Source organism: Carcharodon carcharias (genome assembly GCF_017639515.1).
Source record: "Carcharodon carcharias isolate sCarCar2 chromosome 35 unlocalized genomic scaffold, sCarCar2.pri SUPER_35_unloc_8, whole genome shotgun sequence".
NCBI lineage: Eukaryota > Metazoa > Chordata > Chondrichthyes > Lamniformes > Lamnidae > Carcharodon > Carcharodon carcharias.
The window spans coordinates 1,041,889-1,059,126 of NW_024470724.1; the positions used below are offsets into that span (position 1 = coordinate 1,041,889).

At 53.5% G+C, this 17,238-nt stretch overlaps 1 protein-coding gene across 3 annotated transcripts in view; it reads left to right on the top strand.

The window, feature by feature from the left end:
* The window catches only part of LOC121274283 (myoD family inhibitor-like), a 220,221-nt gene extending 216,595 nt beyond the window's left edge, over window positions 1–3,626 (top strand). For all 3 annotated transcript variants that reach the window (XM_041181509.1, XM_041181510.1, XM_041181511.1), the window contains one exon: window positions 3,338–3,626. In XM_041181509.1, coding sequence (XP_041037443.1) covers window positions 3,338–3,615 — 278 coding nt within the window. In that variant the 3' untranslated portion in view covers window positions 3,616–3,626. The remainder of the gene's footprint in view (window positions 1–3,337) is intronic.
* Window positions 3,627–17,238: the final 13,612 nt, after the last annotated feature.

A 17,238-nucleotide genomic window follows, 5' to 3' on the forward strand; every position in this document is an offset into this window, starting at 1 on the left:
TACCCAGACCCCTCACTGTAACACTCTGATATACCCCAGTTCCCTCACTGTAACAACCTGATATACCCCTCAACCCTCACTGTAACTCTCTGACAGGTCCCACACCCCTCACTGTAACAATCTGATATACCCCACATCCCTCTCTGTAACACTCTGATATACCCCAAACCCCTCACTGTAACACTCTGATATAACCCACACCCCTCATTCTAACACTCTGATATATCCCACACCCTTCAATGTCACTCTGATATATCCCACACCCCTCATTGTAACACTCTGATATACCCAAGACCCCTCACAGTAACACTCTGGTATACCCCACACCCCTCACTTTAACACTCTGATATACCCCACACCCCTCACTTTAACTCTCTGATATACCCCACATCCCTCACTGTAACACTGATATACCCCACACCCCTCACTGTAACACTCTGATATATCCTACAACCCTCAATGTAACACTCTGATATACCCCACACCCCTTATTGTAAAACTCTGATATATCCTACTCCCCTCATTGCAACACTCTGATAAACCCCACATCCTTTGCTGTTACACTCTGACATTCCCCACAGCCCACACTGCAATAGTCTGATATATCCCACACCCCTCACTGTAACACTCAGATAAACGCCACACCCCTCACTGTAACACTCTGATATACCCCACACCCCTCACTGTAACACTCTGATATACCCCTCACCCCTCTCTGTAACACTCTGGCATACCCCACTCCCCTCAGTGTAACACTCTTATATACCTCACACTCCTCAGTGTAGCACTCATATATACCTCACACCCCCCACAGTAACACCCTGATATAGCCCACATTCCCCACAGTAACACTCTGATGTACCCAACACCGCTCACTGTAACACACTGATATTTCCCTGAACGCTCAATGTAATACTTTGATATATCCGACACCCCTCACTGTAAAACAAATATATACCCCACACCCCTCACTGTAGCACTCATATATACCCCACACCCCTCACTGTAACACTCTGATATACCCCTCACCCCTCTCTGTAAAACCATGGCATACCCCACTCCCCTCAGTGTAACACTCTTATATACCTCACACTCCTCAGGGTAGCACTCATATATACCTCACACCCCCCACAGTAACACCCTGATATAGCCCACATTCCCCACAGTAACATTCTGATGTACCCCACACCGCTCACTGTAAACACACTGATATTTCCCTGAACGCTCAATGTAATACTTTGATATATCCGACACCCCTCACTGTAAAACAAATATATACTCCACACCCCTCACTGTAACACTGACATATCCCACTCCCCTCAGTGTAACACTCTTATATACCTCACACCCCTCACTGTAGCACTCATATATACCCCACACCCCTCACTGTAACACTCTGATATACCCCTCACCCCTCTTTGTAAAACTCTGGCATACCCCACTCCCCTCAGTGTAACACTCTTATATACCTCACACCCCTCAGTGTAGCACTCATATATACCTCACACCCCTCACTGTAACACTCAGATATACCCCACACCCCTCACTATAACATTCTGATATACCCCACACCCCTCACTGTAACATTCTGATATACCCCACACCCCTCTCTGTAATACTGATATAACCCACACCCCTTAATGTAACATTCTGATATATCCCACACCCCTCAATGTAACACTCTGATATATCCCACACCCCTCAATGTAACGTTCTGATATATCCCACACCCCTCACTGTAACACTCTGATATACCCCACACCCCTCACTGTAACACTCTGTTATACCCTACACCCCTCACTGTAACACTCTGATATACCCATACACCCCTCACTGTAACACTCTGATATACCCCACACACCTCACTGTAACACACTGATATATCCCACACCCCTCACTGTAACACTCTGATATACCCCACACCCCTCACTGTAACACTCTGATATACCCCACACCCCTCACTGTAACACACTGATATATCCCACACCCCTCACTGTAACACTCTGATATACCCCACATCCCTCACTGTAACACTGATATACCCCACACCCCTCACTGTAACACTCTGATGTACCCCACATCCCTCACTGTAACACTCTGATATACCCCGCACCCCTCACTGTAACACTGATATACCCCACACCCCTCACTGTAACACTCTGATGTACCCCACATCCCTCACTGTAACACTGAAAAAGCCCACACTTCTCTCTGTGACCCTCGTGCGTGTTGCCCCTCAGTTTGATTCTGTGTTTGTGGTTGATTTGGGTGATTATATTCTAACTTGTATAATTCTTTCTGTCTTTTCCCACTCTTTCTGCTCATCTCCCTTTCTCTGACTTGTCCTTCTTCACTCTCTCTCACACCCTGTCCTCTTCTCCCTCCTCCATCTTTCTCTCCCCATTCTCCCCTGCCTATCTCTTTCCTAGTCATATTTCCTCTCTCTTTTGTTCCCCCCCTATCTATCACACTCTGTTTCTCTGCTCTCCTCTCTCTCCCATCCCTCTATCTCTCTCTCTTTCCTCTCTATATCTTTCTCCGTCTCCTGCTCACCCTTTGCTGATATTTTTCCCATCTCTCTCTCTCTTGCCCTCTCTCATTTTCTCTCTCCCCGCACTTCCCTCTCTCTCTCTCTCTCCTTGAATCTCTTGCCCCCACTTTCTCTTCCCTCCCACTCCCCCTCACATACCCCATCTCTCTCTCTGTCTTCTCTCTCTCTCCCCCTCTCCCTCTCTTCCCACCTTTCTCTGTCTCCCTTATCCCTCTCTCATCCTGTCTCTCTCTCTCTGTTTCTCTCTGTCTGTCTCTCTCTCTCTCTCTCTCTCTCTCTCCTGTCACACCATTTCTCCCTTCCCTCCTCTCTGCCTCTCTCCCTCCCTCCCTCTCCCCCAATCTCTGCACACACACTCTCTCTTTTTCTCTCTCTCTCCCTCTCCCTCCCTCTCTCCCTCCCTCCCTCTCCCTAATCTTTGCACACACTCTCTCTCTCTCTCTTTCTCTCTCTCTCTCCCTCTCTCTCTCCCAATCTCTGCACACACCCTCTCTTTCTCTCTCTCTCTCCCCCTCCCTCTCTCTCTCTCTCCCTCCCCCTGCTCTATCCCAACACTGTCTCTCTCTCTCCATCTCCCTCTCTCTCTCTCTCCCTCCCTCTCTCTCCCTCCCTCCCTCTCCCCCAATCTCTGCACACACCCTCTCTCTCTCTCTCTCTCTCCCCCCACTCCTACCCATCCACTCTCTCCACACATACCCTCTCTATCTCTCTCTCCCCACTCCCACCCCTCCCGCTCTCTCCCCACACCCTCTCTATTTCTCTTTCTCTCTCTCTCTCTCTCTGCAGATTGCTGCATCCATTGCATCCTTGCATGCCTGTTTTGTGAGCTGCTGGTGTTCTGTGACCTCCTGCTGGATTGTGCCTCGTGTGGGGCTGGTGGAGAGGCCGGTGCTCAGGCCAGCTGCTGCTGCTGCTGCTGCTGCTGTGGTTCAGGAGAGGCCTGCCGAGGGAGTGAAGAGACCTGCCCTTGCAACATGGAGTGTGGGGTACTGGAGGATTGCTGTGGTTCGTCCGACTGCTTGGAAATCTGTCTGGAGTGTTGTTCTATCTGCTTCCCAGCCTGACAACCCCAAGAAGAGGCCTGAGGGGAGGCCTGAGGGGGGGCCTGAGGGGAGGCCTGAGGGGAGGCCTGAGGGGAGGCCTGAGGGGAGGCCTGAGGGGGGGCCTGAGGGGAGGCCCGAGAGGAGGCACAAGAAGAGACCTGAGAGAAGGCCCAAGAAGAGGCCCAAGAGGAGGCCTGAGAGGAGGCCTGAGGGGAGGCCTGAGGGGAGGCCTGAGGGGAGGCCTGAGAGGGGGCCTGAGGGGAGGCCTGAGAGGAGGCCTGAGGGGAGGCCTGAGGGGAGGCCTGAGAGGGGGCCTGAGGGGAGGCCTGAGAGGAGGCCTGAGGGGAGGCCTGAGAGGAGGCCTGAGAGGAGGCCTGAGAGGGGGCCTGAGAGGAGGCCTGAGGGGAGGCCTGAGGGGAGGCCTGAGAGGGGGCCTGAGGGGAGGCCTGAGAGGGGGCCTGAGAGGGGGCCTGAGGGGAGGCCTGAGGGGAGGCCTGAGAGGGGGCCTGAGGGGAGGCCTGAGGGGAGGCCTGAGAGGAGGCCTGAGAGGAGGCCTGAGAGGAGGCCTGAGAGGAGGCCTGAGGGGAGGCCTGAGAGGGGGCCTGAGGGGAGGCCTGAGGGGAGGCCTGAGAGGGGGCCTGAGGGGAGGCCTGAGAGGGGGCCTGAGAGGGGGCCTGAGGGGAGGCCTGAGGGGAGGCTTGAGAGGGGGCCTGAGGGGAGGCCTGAGGGGAGGCCTGAGAGGGGGCCTGAGAGGAGGCCTGAGGGGAGGCCTGAGAGGAGGCCTGAGGGGAGGCCTGAGAGGAGGCCTGAGGGGAGGCCTGAGGGGAGGCCTGAGAGGGGGCACAAGATGAGACCTGAGCGGAGGCCCGAGAGGAGGCCCGAGAGGAGGCCTGAGCAGAGGCCCAAGAGCCTCCACAACATTGGTCGAGAGTCTTTTCATTACACGTAGCCCCTTCCGCTTCCTATTCCCTTCTCTTCTCATCACCCCATCACCCATCACCCCTTACCCAGCCCTACCCAATCCCCTCACCTGTTGCCCCTCCCCTATTCCCTCATCCATCTCCTCCGCTCCCTCTCCCCTGCCCTCACCATTGCTCTCCCCACCCTCTCCCCTATCCATACCCCTCGCCCCTTCCCTCCCCAACCCCCCCCAACCTTCCTCCTCCCCTCCCCCATTCCCCTCCTCTCACTTTCTCCTCCCCCCTTCCCCATCCCTTTAGGTCAGTCCATTCCCCCTTCCCTTCATCCCTTCCCTTCACCCCCACCATTCCCCTCCCCTCCCTACCTCCTTGACCTCCCCTCCCCATTCCCACATTTCCCCCCTCCCCTCCCCACTTCCTTCCCTTCACCCTCACCTCCCCCGCCCACAATATCACCCCCCTCCTCCATCTCCCCCTTCCCCCACTTTCCCTATCGCCCCATCCTCCCCTCCCCACCCACACCCACCCCCCATCCCCCATCCCCCTTCGCCCATTCCTTCCCCCCCTCCCTTCCCCTCCCCCCCATTGCTTCTCCCCCCACCCTCCACCACCCTCCCTTCCACACACCCCCATCCTCTACCCCCACCCCCCCACCCCTCCCCCCCTTACCGCCTCCATCTACCTTTCCCTCCACACCCTCCTTTCCGGCATCCCTCCTGCACACCCGCCAACATTGCCGATGCTCTGTACAAATGCCCCTCCCCTTGCCTCAGGACCATTCACGGTTGTGCCCTCAGTGGTGTGTACAGGCCTCGATGATGATTGCAATTAACATTTCTGCCTGACTTGACTCAAGTCATGAGTTTCATTAGGCCTAGAAGCCAAATGATGGAACATTTGTTACCAAGAACCCATCTGGTTCACTCATAACAAGGGAATTAAACCTGCTGTACCTGTTCTGGCCCCACATGTGACTCCAGACACCCCCCCCCCACCCCCCAGCAATGAGGTTGACTCTAAACTGCACTAGTGAGACACTCAGCCCTCATGGGCAATAAATGCTGAATGAATTAAAAATAAAGGGAGTTTCTCAATCTCCTCCCTGTACAACCTATTGGCTGAGCTAGTAATCTGCAGGCTCTGCCTCAACATGCCAGAGAACGATGGTTCAAATCCCATCAGGACCATTTGGAATCCAGTTTTGACAGATTGGGAATAAAACGCTTCCGCCCATCACCACCCTCCCCTCCCACCACCACCTTCTCTTGCTCTGTTTAAGTGCCATTATGTGAATTTTTTAATAAGTCCCAGCCCTTTATAAATAATAAAAAAAGAACTAGACTGCAGCTGATGCTGGGTAGAGTTAAAAAAAAACACAAGCTGCTGTAGTGCATTGATTGACAGGCCATCTGGTGCAGCTTGGAAAAAAAATTACCACCTGTTCCTGCAGTTTCGATAGGCTTCATCGTTGACATTTCCCAAGAGCTGATATTATAGCTGAGCTTACTATGAGTGCTTGGCTGAGTTTCAAACTCACTTATCTCAGAAAGAGTGGGCGGTGGGGTGGGTGGGTGGGTGTTGATGAGTTCATATTTTGATTGATAGTTTTAAGACACTGCTAAAGGATTATCTGGGATGGGTCCAAATGAATGTGAAACCATTGGATTGCCCTAACAACCCATCCAGTCTCTTTATGGAGGGAAATCTGCCATCCTTAGACGGCCTGGGCCTATACGTGACCCACAGGATTACCTTCTGGAGAAGACCCACCATCACTTTTCAGCGTTCAGGGATGGACGATGAAGCATATCATCATAGAACAGCACAGGAGAAGGCCATTCGGCCCATCGTGCCTGTGCTGGCTCTTTGAAAGAGCTATCTGATTAGTCCCACACTCTCTCCACCCACCCCCCCCACTCCCAGTTCTTTCCACCATAGCCCTGCCAATATTTCCCTTCCAGTATTTATCCAATCCACCCCCCCCAACCCTTTTCGAGGGTGAATCTGCTTCCCCCGCCCTTTCGGGCAGCGCCTTCCAGATCCCAACAACTCACCAAGTCCAAAATAAATAAAATTCTCCTCATCTCCCCTTCCCCCTCCCGCCGATTCTCTTCAATCTGTGTCCCCCTCCTGCACCCCTCCCGCCGATTCTCTTCAATCTGTGTCCCCCCCACCCCCCCGCCCTCTGGTTACCTACCCTCCCGCCACTGGGAACAGTTTCTCCTCATTCACTCGATCGAGACCCCCTCTTGATTTTGAGCACCCCTCGATTCAATCCCCCCCACCTTCACCTTCTCCGCTCCGAGGAGATCAATCCCAGCTCCTCCGGCCTCTCCAACGTGAACTGAAGCCCCCTCATCCCCTGGGGAACCCTCCTGGTAAATCCCCTCCGCATCCTCCCCCCACCGAGACCCTCAACATCCTTCCTAAAGTGCGGGCTCCCAGAATTGGACTCGATACTCCAGCTGGGGCTGAACGAGTGTTCTATATAGGTTTAATATCCTTGCTTTTGTCCTCTACGTCTCTGTTTATAAATCCCAGGATCCCGTGTGCTTTTCAAAACGGCTTCCTCTATCTGTCCTGCCACCTTCAGCGATTTATGTACAGACACCCCCAGCTCCCTCTGTTCCTGCGCCCCCTTTAGAATTGCTCCAGCTCGTTTCTATCACATCTCCAGGTTCTTCCGACCAGAATGGATTGCTTCACACTTCTCTCTGTTAAACTGTATCTGCCGTGTGTCTGCCCAGCTCACCGGTCTGCCCGTGTCCCCCTGAGCTCTGGGACCATCCTCCTCGCTGTTTGCCGCGTTCCTAGAGATTCGCGTCACCCACAAACTTCGAAACGATGCCCCGTGTACCCCAAGTCCAGGTCATCGATATGTATCAGAGGGAAGAGTGATCCTAACACTGACCTCTGGTGGGTGGGGCGGCTCTGTACACTCCCCTCCCGTCTGAAAAACAGCCGCCCACCACGGCCCTTGGCTTCCTGCCCCTTCACCAACTCCGCACCCATGTTGCTGTTGCCCCGGTAATCTTTGTGAACCAGCCTTTTAGACGAGTCTCGACACATGTTTTGCAGGTCCACAAACGTCGGCCCATCGGCCCTCTCTGTCACGGCATCGATGATCTCGCTCGAATGCCTTGCTGACACTGCCTGCACCCCGGGAATAAACACATAGGGAGCCTCTGCCTCGAGGTTGCTGGCCCAATACTGCATCCCACCCTGTAGCTTTATCAGTACTTGCTGCCCACCCCCATGTAACTCCTCACTGAATATTCATCAGCTCCTACCCTTTAATCATATGATCCAGGAGCAGGAGTAGGCCATTCGGCCCCTCGAGGGGGTAATCTGATAGTAACCTCAAATCTGCTTCCAACCTACCCCCAATAGCCTATTACCCATCCCCCCCCCACCCCCCACTCCCCGCTTTACCAAGAATCTTAATCAAAGGCTTTACCCTGAAACCCAACAAGCGACGGAAAAGCCTCTCATGTGGAACTTTGTCCAAAGCCTTCTGGCACCCTCTCCATGATGGCTGGCCTGGTTGCGCCGAACCGGCTAAGAGCCCCATGGTCCTGGGAGGATGTCACCTCGAGGGCAGCCCAGCGCCGTTGGCACATGCTGGGTGCCCTCGGGCCCGGGAGTGGGGGCGGAGGTCATGCCCCTGGCCGCAGACCTCCCGGTCGGACGCTCGGCTGCTGCTCGACGGGTGTCACGTGACGGGGCCGGCAACCCTGGCTGACTGGTTGCTCAGAGGAAGTGGCCGCCATTGGTCGGTAATGGAGCCCATTGACGATCGCTTTAGTAAGGTGAGCTGGCATTGGCTGGGAATGCCAATGGGACGAACTATGGACTTCCATTGAATGGGATCCTGAGACACCCCCAAGCGGACAACTGTGCGATGAAATAATGGGAAATCCTTGCGGGAATAAACTTTAAAAAAAGTGTCATAAAATGTGTTATGATATTGGCATTTTCTAACAGTGCTGGATAAGTGCTCTGTTCATTTACTATCTTCCTGTCAATGATTGTAGCTTTTTTTGTGGTGCATTTGCTATACTTCTATATAAAAAAATAAATATAATTACTCTGCACGTACACTCAGAGCCTATATTTTTAGATTCTGTTCCAGTCTGGGTTGTTTGGACACTATCCGCATTGTGGGTCAGTACCTTGAGGCACTGGTTTGGTATCAGGATGGGTGGAGGTGCGAAGAGAGGTCAACTGTGCCTGAACTGGTCTCAATCTCCCCTCCCTGTCAGAAAATTGGGGCTTCAAGCCCATCCTCCACAGGATCCAATGACTTGCGCTCCATAACCCAAAGGGACACTCACCCCTCATGACAGTATGGAGGGAGTGCCGCACTGTCGGAGGGTCAGCGCTGAGGGAACACCGCATTGTCGGAGGGTCAGTGCTGAGAGAGCGCCGCACTGTCGGAGGGTCAGCGCTGAGGGAGAGCCGCACTGTCGGAGGGTCAGTGCTGAGGGAGCGCCGCACTGTCGGAGGGTCAGTGCTGAGGGAGCGCTGCACTGTCGGAGGGTCAGTGCTGAGGGAGCGCTGCGCTGTCGGAGAGTCAGTGCTGAGGGAGCGCCGCACTGTCGGAGGGTCAGTGCTGAGGGAGCACCGCACTGTCGGAGGGTCAGTGCTGAGGGAGAACCGCACTGTCGGAGGGTCAGTGCTGAGGGGCCGCCGCACTGTCGGAGGGTCAGTGCTGAGGCACAAGTCAGGAATGTGATGGAATACTCCCCACTTGCCTGGATGAGTGCAGCTCCCACAACACTCAAGAAGTTTGACACCGTCCAGGACAAAGCAGCCCCGCTTGATCGGCACCCCATCCACATACATTTTGTCAATGGTACACACGCTGCTGCCCTTGTCCTTCTAGGTGGTAGAGGTGGTGGGTTTGGGCGGCGCTGTCGAAGGAGCCTTGGTGAGTTGCTGCAGTGCATCTTGTAGATGGTACACACACTGCTGCCCCTGTGTGTCAGTGGTGGAGGGAGTGAATGTTTGTGGATGGGGTGCCGATCGAGCGGGGCTGCTTTGTCCTGGACGGTGTCGAGCTTCTTGAGTGTTGTGGGAGCTGCACTCATCCAGGCAAGTGGAGAGTATCCCATCCCACTCCTGACTTGTGCCTTGTAGATGGGGGACAGGTTTTGGGGAGTCAGGAGGTGAGTTACTCTCCGCAGGATTCCCAGCCTCTGACCTGCTCTTGTAGCCACAATATTTATATGGCTGGGTCCAGTTCAGTTTCTGGTCAATGGTAACCCCCAGGATGTTGATAGTGGGGGATTCAGTGATGGTGATGCCATTGAATATCAAGGGGCGATGGTTAGATTCTCTCTTGTTGGAGATGGTCATTACCTGGTACTTGTGTGGGGTGAATGTTACTTACCACGTGTCAGCCCCAAGCCTGGATATTGTCCAGGTCTTGCTGCATTTGGACATGGACTGCTTCAGTATCTGAGGAGTCGCGAATGGTGCTGAACATTGTACAACCATCAGCGAACATCCCCACTTCTGACCTTATGATGGAGGGAAGGACATTGATGAAGCAGCTGAAGATAGTTGGGCCGAGGACACTACCCTGAGGAACTCCTGCAGTGATGTCCTGGAGCTGAGATGACTGACCCCCAACAACCACAATCATCTTCCTTTGTGCTCGGTATGACCCCAACCAGCGGAGAGTTTTCCCCCTGATTCCCATTGACTCCAGTTTTGCTGGGGCTCCTTGATGCCACACTCGGTCAAATGCTGCCTCGATGTCAAGGGCAGTCACTCTCACCTCACCTCGGGAGATCAGCTCTTTGTCCGTGTTTGAACTAAGGCTGTAATGAGGTCAGGAGCTGAGTGACCCTGGCAATAGTTCTACCATTGATGGCCACGCCTCCAGACACTTTGACCCTAAATTCTGGAATTCCGTTCCTGAATCTCCCTCTATTTCCATCTTTAAACAATTCTTCAAGCCTCGGTCTTTGAATGAGGTTCTGAACATTGGTTCCAATCTTCCTTTCGCTGACTTATTCTCGCTCTTCTGTCTGACTGTATGCCTGTGACATGCTGTTGGAGGATTTATAACAGTAAAGGAGGCTACAGAAATGCAATGCTGAGTGGGCTATTGGAATGGGTGAGTCAAATCACCATCTTCTCTTCTGTGTGTCTCTCTCCCTCACTTTCTCTCTTTTTACCTCACTCTCTTTTTATCCCTTACTCTCCCTCTCTCTCGCTCTCTCGTTATCCCTCACTCTCAATTTCTCTTTACCCTTCACTCTCTCTCTTTATCCCTCTTTCTATCCCTCACTCTCCATCTCTTTATCTCTCTCTCTGTATCCTTCACTCGCTCTTTCTTTATTCCTCACTCTCTCTATTGCTCACTCCCTCTCTCTTAAACCCTCACACTCTCTTTATTCCTCTCTCTTCCTTTATCTCTAACTCTCTCTCTTTCCCTTTATCCCTCACTTTCTCGCTTTGTCCCTCACTCTCTCTCTCTCAATCCCTCAATCTCTCTTCATCCCCCTCCCTTTATCTCTCACTCTCTCTTCATCCGTCACTCTCTCTCTCTTTATCCCTCATCGTCTTTTCATCCCTCTCTCTCTCGCTTTATCCCTCACTCTCTCTTCATCCCTCTCTCTCTCTTTTCATCCCTCATTTTCTCTCTTGACCCCTCACTCTCTCTTCATCCCTCACTTTCACTCTTCATCCCTCACTCTCTCTTTATCCCACTCTTTCTCTCTTCATCCCTCACTTTCTCTCTTTATCTCTCTCTTTCTCTCTTTCAGCCTGTCTCTCTCAGCACTCTCCTAAACCGCAGGTCTCTCTGAACCATTATCTGTTGGGCTGTGTTAGACGCTGTCTTGTTTACAGTCAGCAGAATGAGCATTCAGAGTTGGCCCGGGCGGAGACGGCCAATGCAATTCAGACATTTCTCATGAACGCATCAATATAGCATTAGAGTAAAATCCAGGGCCAACAGCTGGAAGCAGACCCACTGGAGCCTGAGCACACATTAAATTAACCTCTTTGTACCAAAAGTGCAGTGACCATGAGCACACAGCAAAGACCCCTTTTATAGCGAGAGACCCTCCCTATCTCTGTAACCTCCAGCAGCCCCTACAACACTCCCTATCTCTGTAACCTCCACCAGCCCCTACAAACCTCCCTATCTCTGTAACCTCATCGAGCCCCCACAACCCTCCCTAACTCTGTAACCTCCTCCAGCCCCAACAACACTCCCTATCTCTGTAACTGCCTCCTGCTCCTACAAAACTCCCTATCTCTGTAACCTTCTCCAGCCCCTACAACACTCCCTATCTCTGTAACCTTCTCCAGCCCCTACAACCCTCCCTATCTCTGTAACGTCCTCCAGCACCTACAACCCTCACTATCTATGTAACCTCCTAAAGCCCCTACAACACTGACTATCGCTGTAACCTCCTCCAGCCCCTACACCCCTACCTATCTCTGTAACCTACTCCAGCCCCTACACCCCTCCCTATCTCTGTAACCGCCTCCAGCCCCAACAACCCTCCCTATCTCTGTAACCCCCTCCAGGGCCTACAACGCTCCCTATCTCTGTAACCTCCTCCAGCCCTTACACCCCTCCCTATCTCTGTAACCTCCTCCAGCCCACTACAACCCTCCCTATCTCTGTAACCTCCTCCAGACCCTACAACCCTCCCTATCTCTGTAACCTCCTCCAGCCCCTACAGCCCTCCCTATCTCTGTAACCACCTCCAGCCCCTACACCCCTCCTTATCTCTGAAAACTCCTCCAGCCCCTACAACCCACCCTATCACTATAACCTCCTCCAGCCGCTACAACCCTCGCTATATCTGTAACCTCCTCCAGCCCCTGCACCCCTCCCTATCTCTGTAACCTCCTCCAGCCCCTGCACCCCTCCCTATCTCTGTAACCTCCTCCAGCCCCTACACCCCTCCCTATCTCTGTAACCGCCTCCAGCCCCAACAACCCTCCCTATCTCTGTAACCCCCTCCAGGGCCTACAACGCTCCCTATCTCTGTAACCTCCTCCAGCCCTTACACCCCTCCCTATCTCTGTAACCTCCTCCAGCCCACTACAACCCTCCCTATCTCTGTAACCTCATCGAACCCCCAAAACACTCCCTAACTCTGTAACCTCCTCCAGCCCCAACAACACTCCCTATCTCTGTAACTGCCTCCTGCTCCTACAAAACTCCCTATCTCTGTAACCTTCTCCAGCCCCTACAACCCTCCCTATCTCTGTAACCACCTCCAGCCCCTGCACCCCTCCTTATCTCTGAAAACTCCTCCAGCCCCTACAACCCACCCTATCACTATAACCTCCTCCAGCCGCTACAACCCTCGCTATATCTGTAACCTCCTCCAGCCCCTGCACCCCTCCCTATCTCTGTAACGTCCTCCAGACCCTACAACACTCCCTATCTCTGTAACCTCCTCCAGCCCCTACACCCCTCCTTATCTCTGAAAACTCCTCCAGCCCCTACAACCCACCCTATCACTATAACCTCCTCCAGCCTCTACAACCCTCGCTATATCTGTAACCTCCTCCAGCCCCTGCACCCCTCCCTATCTCTGTAACCTCCTCCAGCCCCTGCAGCCCTCCCTATCTCTGTAACGTCCTCCAGACCCTACAACACTCCTTATCTCTGTAACCTCCTCCAGACCCTTCAACACTCCCTATCTCTGTAACCTCCTCCAGACCCTACAACACTCCCTAAACCTCCTCCAGCCCACTACAACCCTCCATATCTTTGTAACCTCCTCCTGCGCCTAGAACCCTCATTATCTCTCTAACCTCCACCAGCCCCTTCAAACCTCGCTATCATTGTAAACTCCTCCAGCGCCAAAACAACTCCCTCTCTCTGTAACCTCTTCCAACCCCTACACCCCTCCCTATCTCTGTACCCACCTCCAGCGCCTATAACCATCCCAATCTCTGTAACCTCCCCCAGCCCCTACACCCCTCCCTACCTCTGTAACCACCTCCGGCCCATACAACGCTCCCGATCTCTGTAACCTCCTCGAGCCCTTACACCCCTCCCTATCTCTGAAACCTCCTCCAGTCCTTACACCCCTCCCTATCTCTGAAACCTCCTCCAGCCCCTACACCCCTCACTATCTCTGTAAACTCTTCCAGCCCACTACACGCCTCTCTATCTCAGTAAACAACTCCAGCCCCAACAACCCTCCCTATCTCTGTAACCTCCTCCAGCCCACTACACACCTCCCTATCTCACTAAACAACTCCAGCCCTTACACCCTTCCCTATCTCAGAAACCACCTCCAGCCCCAACAACCCTCCCTATCTCTGGAACCTCCTCCAGCCCCTACACCCATCCCTATCTCTGTAACCTCCTCCATTCCCTACAACCCTCCCCATCTCTGTAATCTCCACCAGCCTAATACAACGCTCCCTATCTCTGTAACCTCCTCCAGCCCCTACACCCCCTCCCTATCTCTGTAACCTCCTCCAGCCACTACACCCCCAATCGCTGTAACATCCTCCAGCACCTACCACCCTCCCTATCTCCGTAACCTCCTACAACCCCTACAATCCTCCCTATCTCTGTAGAGCTCCAGCCCCTACAACTCTCCCTATCTCTGTAACCTCCTCCAGCCCCTACAACCCTCCCTATCTCAGTAAACTCCTCCAGGCGCAACAACCCTCCTTATCTCTGTAACCTCCTCAAGCCCCTACAATCTTCCCTAATTCTGTAACCATCTCCAGTCCCTACACCCCTCCCTATCTCTGTAACCTCCTCCAGGCCTGACTACCTTCCCTATCTCTGTAACTTTCTCCAGCCCACTACACCTCTCCGTTTCTCTGTAACCTCCTCCAGTCCCTACAACTCTCCCTATCTCTGTAATCTCCTCCAGTCCACTACAACCCTCCCTATCTCCGTAACCTACTCCAGCCCACTACACCCCTCCCTATCTCTGTAACCTCCACCAGCCCACTACACCCCTCCGTATCTCTGTAACCTCCTCCAGCCCCTAGAACGCTCCCTATCTCTCTAACATCCTCCAGCACCTACAAACCTCCCTATCACTGTAAACTACTTCAGCGCCAAAACATCTCCCTATCTCTGTAACATCTTCCAACACCTACACCCCTCCCTATCTCTGTACCCACCTCCAGCCCCTACAACCATCCCCATCTCTGTAACCTCCTCCAGCACCTACAACCCTCCCTAGCTCTGTACCCACCTCCAGCCCCTACAACCATCCCTATCTCTGTAACCTCCTCCAGCCCCTACAACCCTCCCTATCTCTGTAACTTCCACCAGCCCTTACAAACCTCCCTATCTCTGTAACCTCCTCCAGTCCCTACAACCCTCCCTATCTCTGTAACCTCCTCCTGCACCTACAACCCTCCCTATCTCTGTAACCTCCTCCAGCCCTTACAAACCTCCCTATCTCTGTAACCTCCTCCAGTCCCTACACCCCTCCGTATCTCTGTAACCTCCTCCAGCCCATAGAACCCTCATTATCTCTCTAACCTCCTCCAGCCCCGACAACCATCCCAATCTCTGTAACATCCTCCAGCACCTACAACCCTCCCTATCTCTGTACCCACCTCCAGCCCCTATAACCATCCCAATCTCTGTAACCTCCTTCAGGCCCTACACCCACTCCCTACCTCTGTAAACACCTCCGGCCCATACAATGCTCCCTATCTCTGTAACCTCCTCCAGGCCTGACTACCTTCCCTATCTCTGTAACTTTCTCCAGCCCACTACACCCCTCCGTATCTCTGTAATCTCCTCCAGCCCCTACAACCCTCCCTATCTCTGTAATCTCCTCCAGTCCACTACAACCCTACCTATCTCTGAAACCTCCTCCAGCCCACTACACCCCTCCCTATCTCTGTAACCTCCTCCAGCCCACTACACCCCTCCATATCTCTGTAACCTCCTCCAGCCCCTAGAACACTCCCTATCTCTCTAACATCCTCCAGCCCCTACAAACCTCCCTATCACTGTAAACTACTTCAGCGCCAAAACATCTCCCTATCTCTGTAACATCTTCCAACACCTACACCCCTCCCTATCTCTGTACCCACCTCCAGCCCCTACAACCATCCCCATCTCTGTAACCTCCTCCAGCACCTACAACCCTCCCTAGCTCTGTACCCACCTCCAGCCCCTACAACCATCCCTATCTCTGTAACCTCCTCCAGCCCCTACAACCCTCCCTATCTCTGTAACTTCCACCAGCCCTTACAAACCTCCCTATCTCTGTAACCTCCTCCAGTCCCTACAACCCTCCCTATCTCTGTAACCTCCTCCTGCACCTACAACCCTCCCTATCTCTGTAACCTCCTCCAGCCCTTACAAACCTCCCTATCTCTGTAACCTCCTCCAGTCCCTACACCCCTCCGTATCTCTGTAACCTCCTCCAGCCCATAGAACCCTCATTATCTCTCTAACCTCCTCCAGCCCCGACAACCATCCCAATCTCTGTAACATCCTCCAGCACCTACAACCCTCCCTATCTCTGTACCCACCTCCAGCCCCTATAACCATCCCAATCTCTGTAACCTCCTTCAGGCCCTACACCCACTCCCTACCTCTGTAAACACCTCCGGCCCATACAATGCTCCCTATCTCTGTAACCTCCTCCAGGCCTGACTACCTTCCCTATCTCTGTAACTTTCTCCAGCCCACTACACCCCTCCGTATCTCTGTAATCTCCTCCAGCCCCTACAACCCTCCCTATCTCTGTAATCTCCTCCAGTCCACTACAACCCTACCTATCTCTGAAACCTCCTCCAGCCCACTACACCCCTCCCTATCTCTGTAACCTCCTCCAGCCCACTACACCCCTCCATATCTCTGTAACCTCCTCCAGCCCCTAGAACACTCCCTATCTCTCTAACATCCTCCAGCCCCTACAAACCTCCCTATCACTGTAAACTACTTCAGCGCCAAAACATCTCCCTATCTCTGTAACATCTTCCAACACCTACACCCCTCCCTATCTCTGTACCCACCTCCAGCCCCCACAACCATCCCTATCTCTGTAACCTCCTCCAGCCCCTACACCCCCTCCCTATCTCTGTAACCTCCTCCAGCCCCTACACTCCCCCATCACTGTAACCTCCTCCAGCACCTACAACCATCCATATGTATGTAACCTCCTCCAGCCCCAACAACCCTCCCTATCTCTGTAGAACTCCAGCCCCTACAACCCTTCCTATCTCTGTAACCTCCTCCAGCCCCTACAACCCTCCCTATCTCAGTAAACTCCTCCAGGCGCAACAACCCTCCTTATCTCTGTAACCTCCTCAAGCCCCTACAATCCTCCCTATCTCTGTAACCATCTCCAGCCCCTGCACCCCTCCCTATCTCTGTAACCATCTCCAGCCCCTACATCCCTCCCTTTCTCTGTAACCTCCTCCAGCCCCTACAACACTACCTATCTCTGTAACCTCCTCCAACCGTAACGCCCCTCCCTATCTCTGTAACCTCCTCCAGCCCTGACTACCCTCCCTATCTCTGTAATCTCCTCCAGCCCACTACAACCCTCCCTATCTCTGTAATCTCCTCCAGCCCCTACAACACTCCCTATCTCTGTAACCTCCTCCAGCCCCGACACCCCTCCCTATCTCTGTAACCTCCTCCAGCCCCTACAAACCTCCCTATCACAGTAAACTCCTCCAGCGCCAAAACAACTCCCTATCTCTGTAACCTCTTCCAACCCCTACACCCCTCCCTATCTCTGTA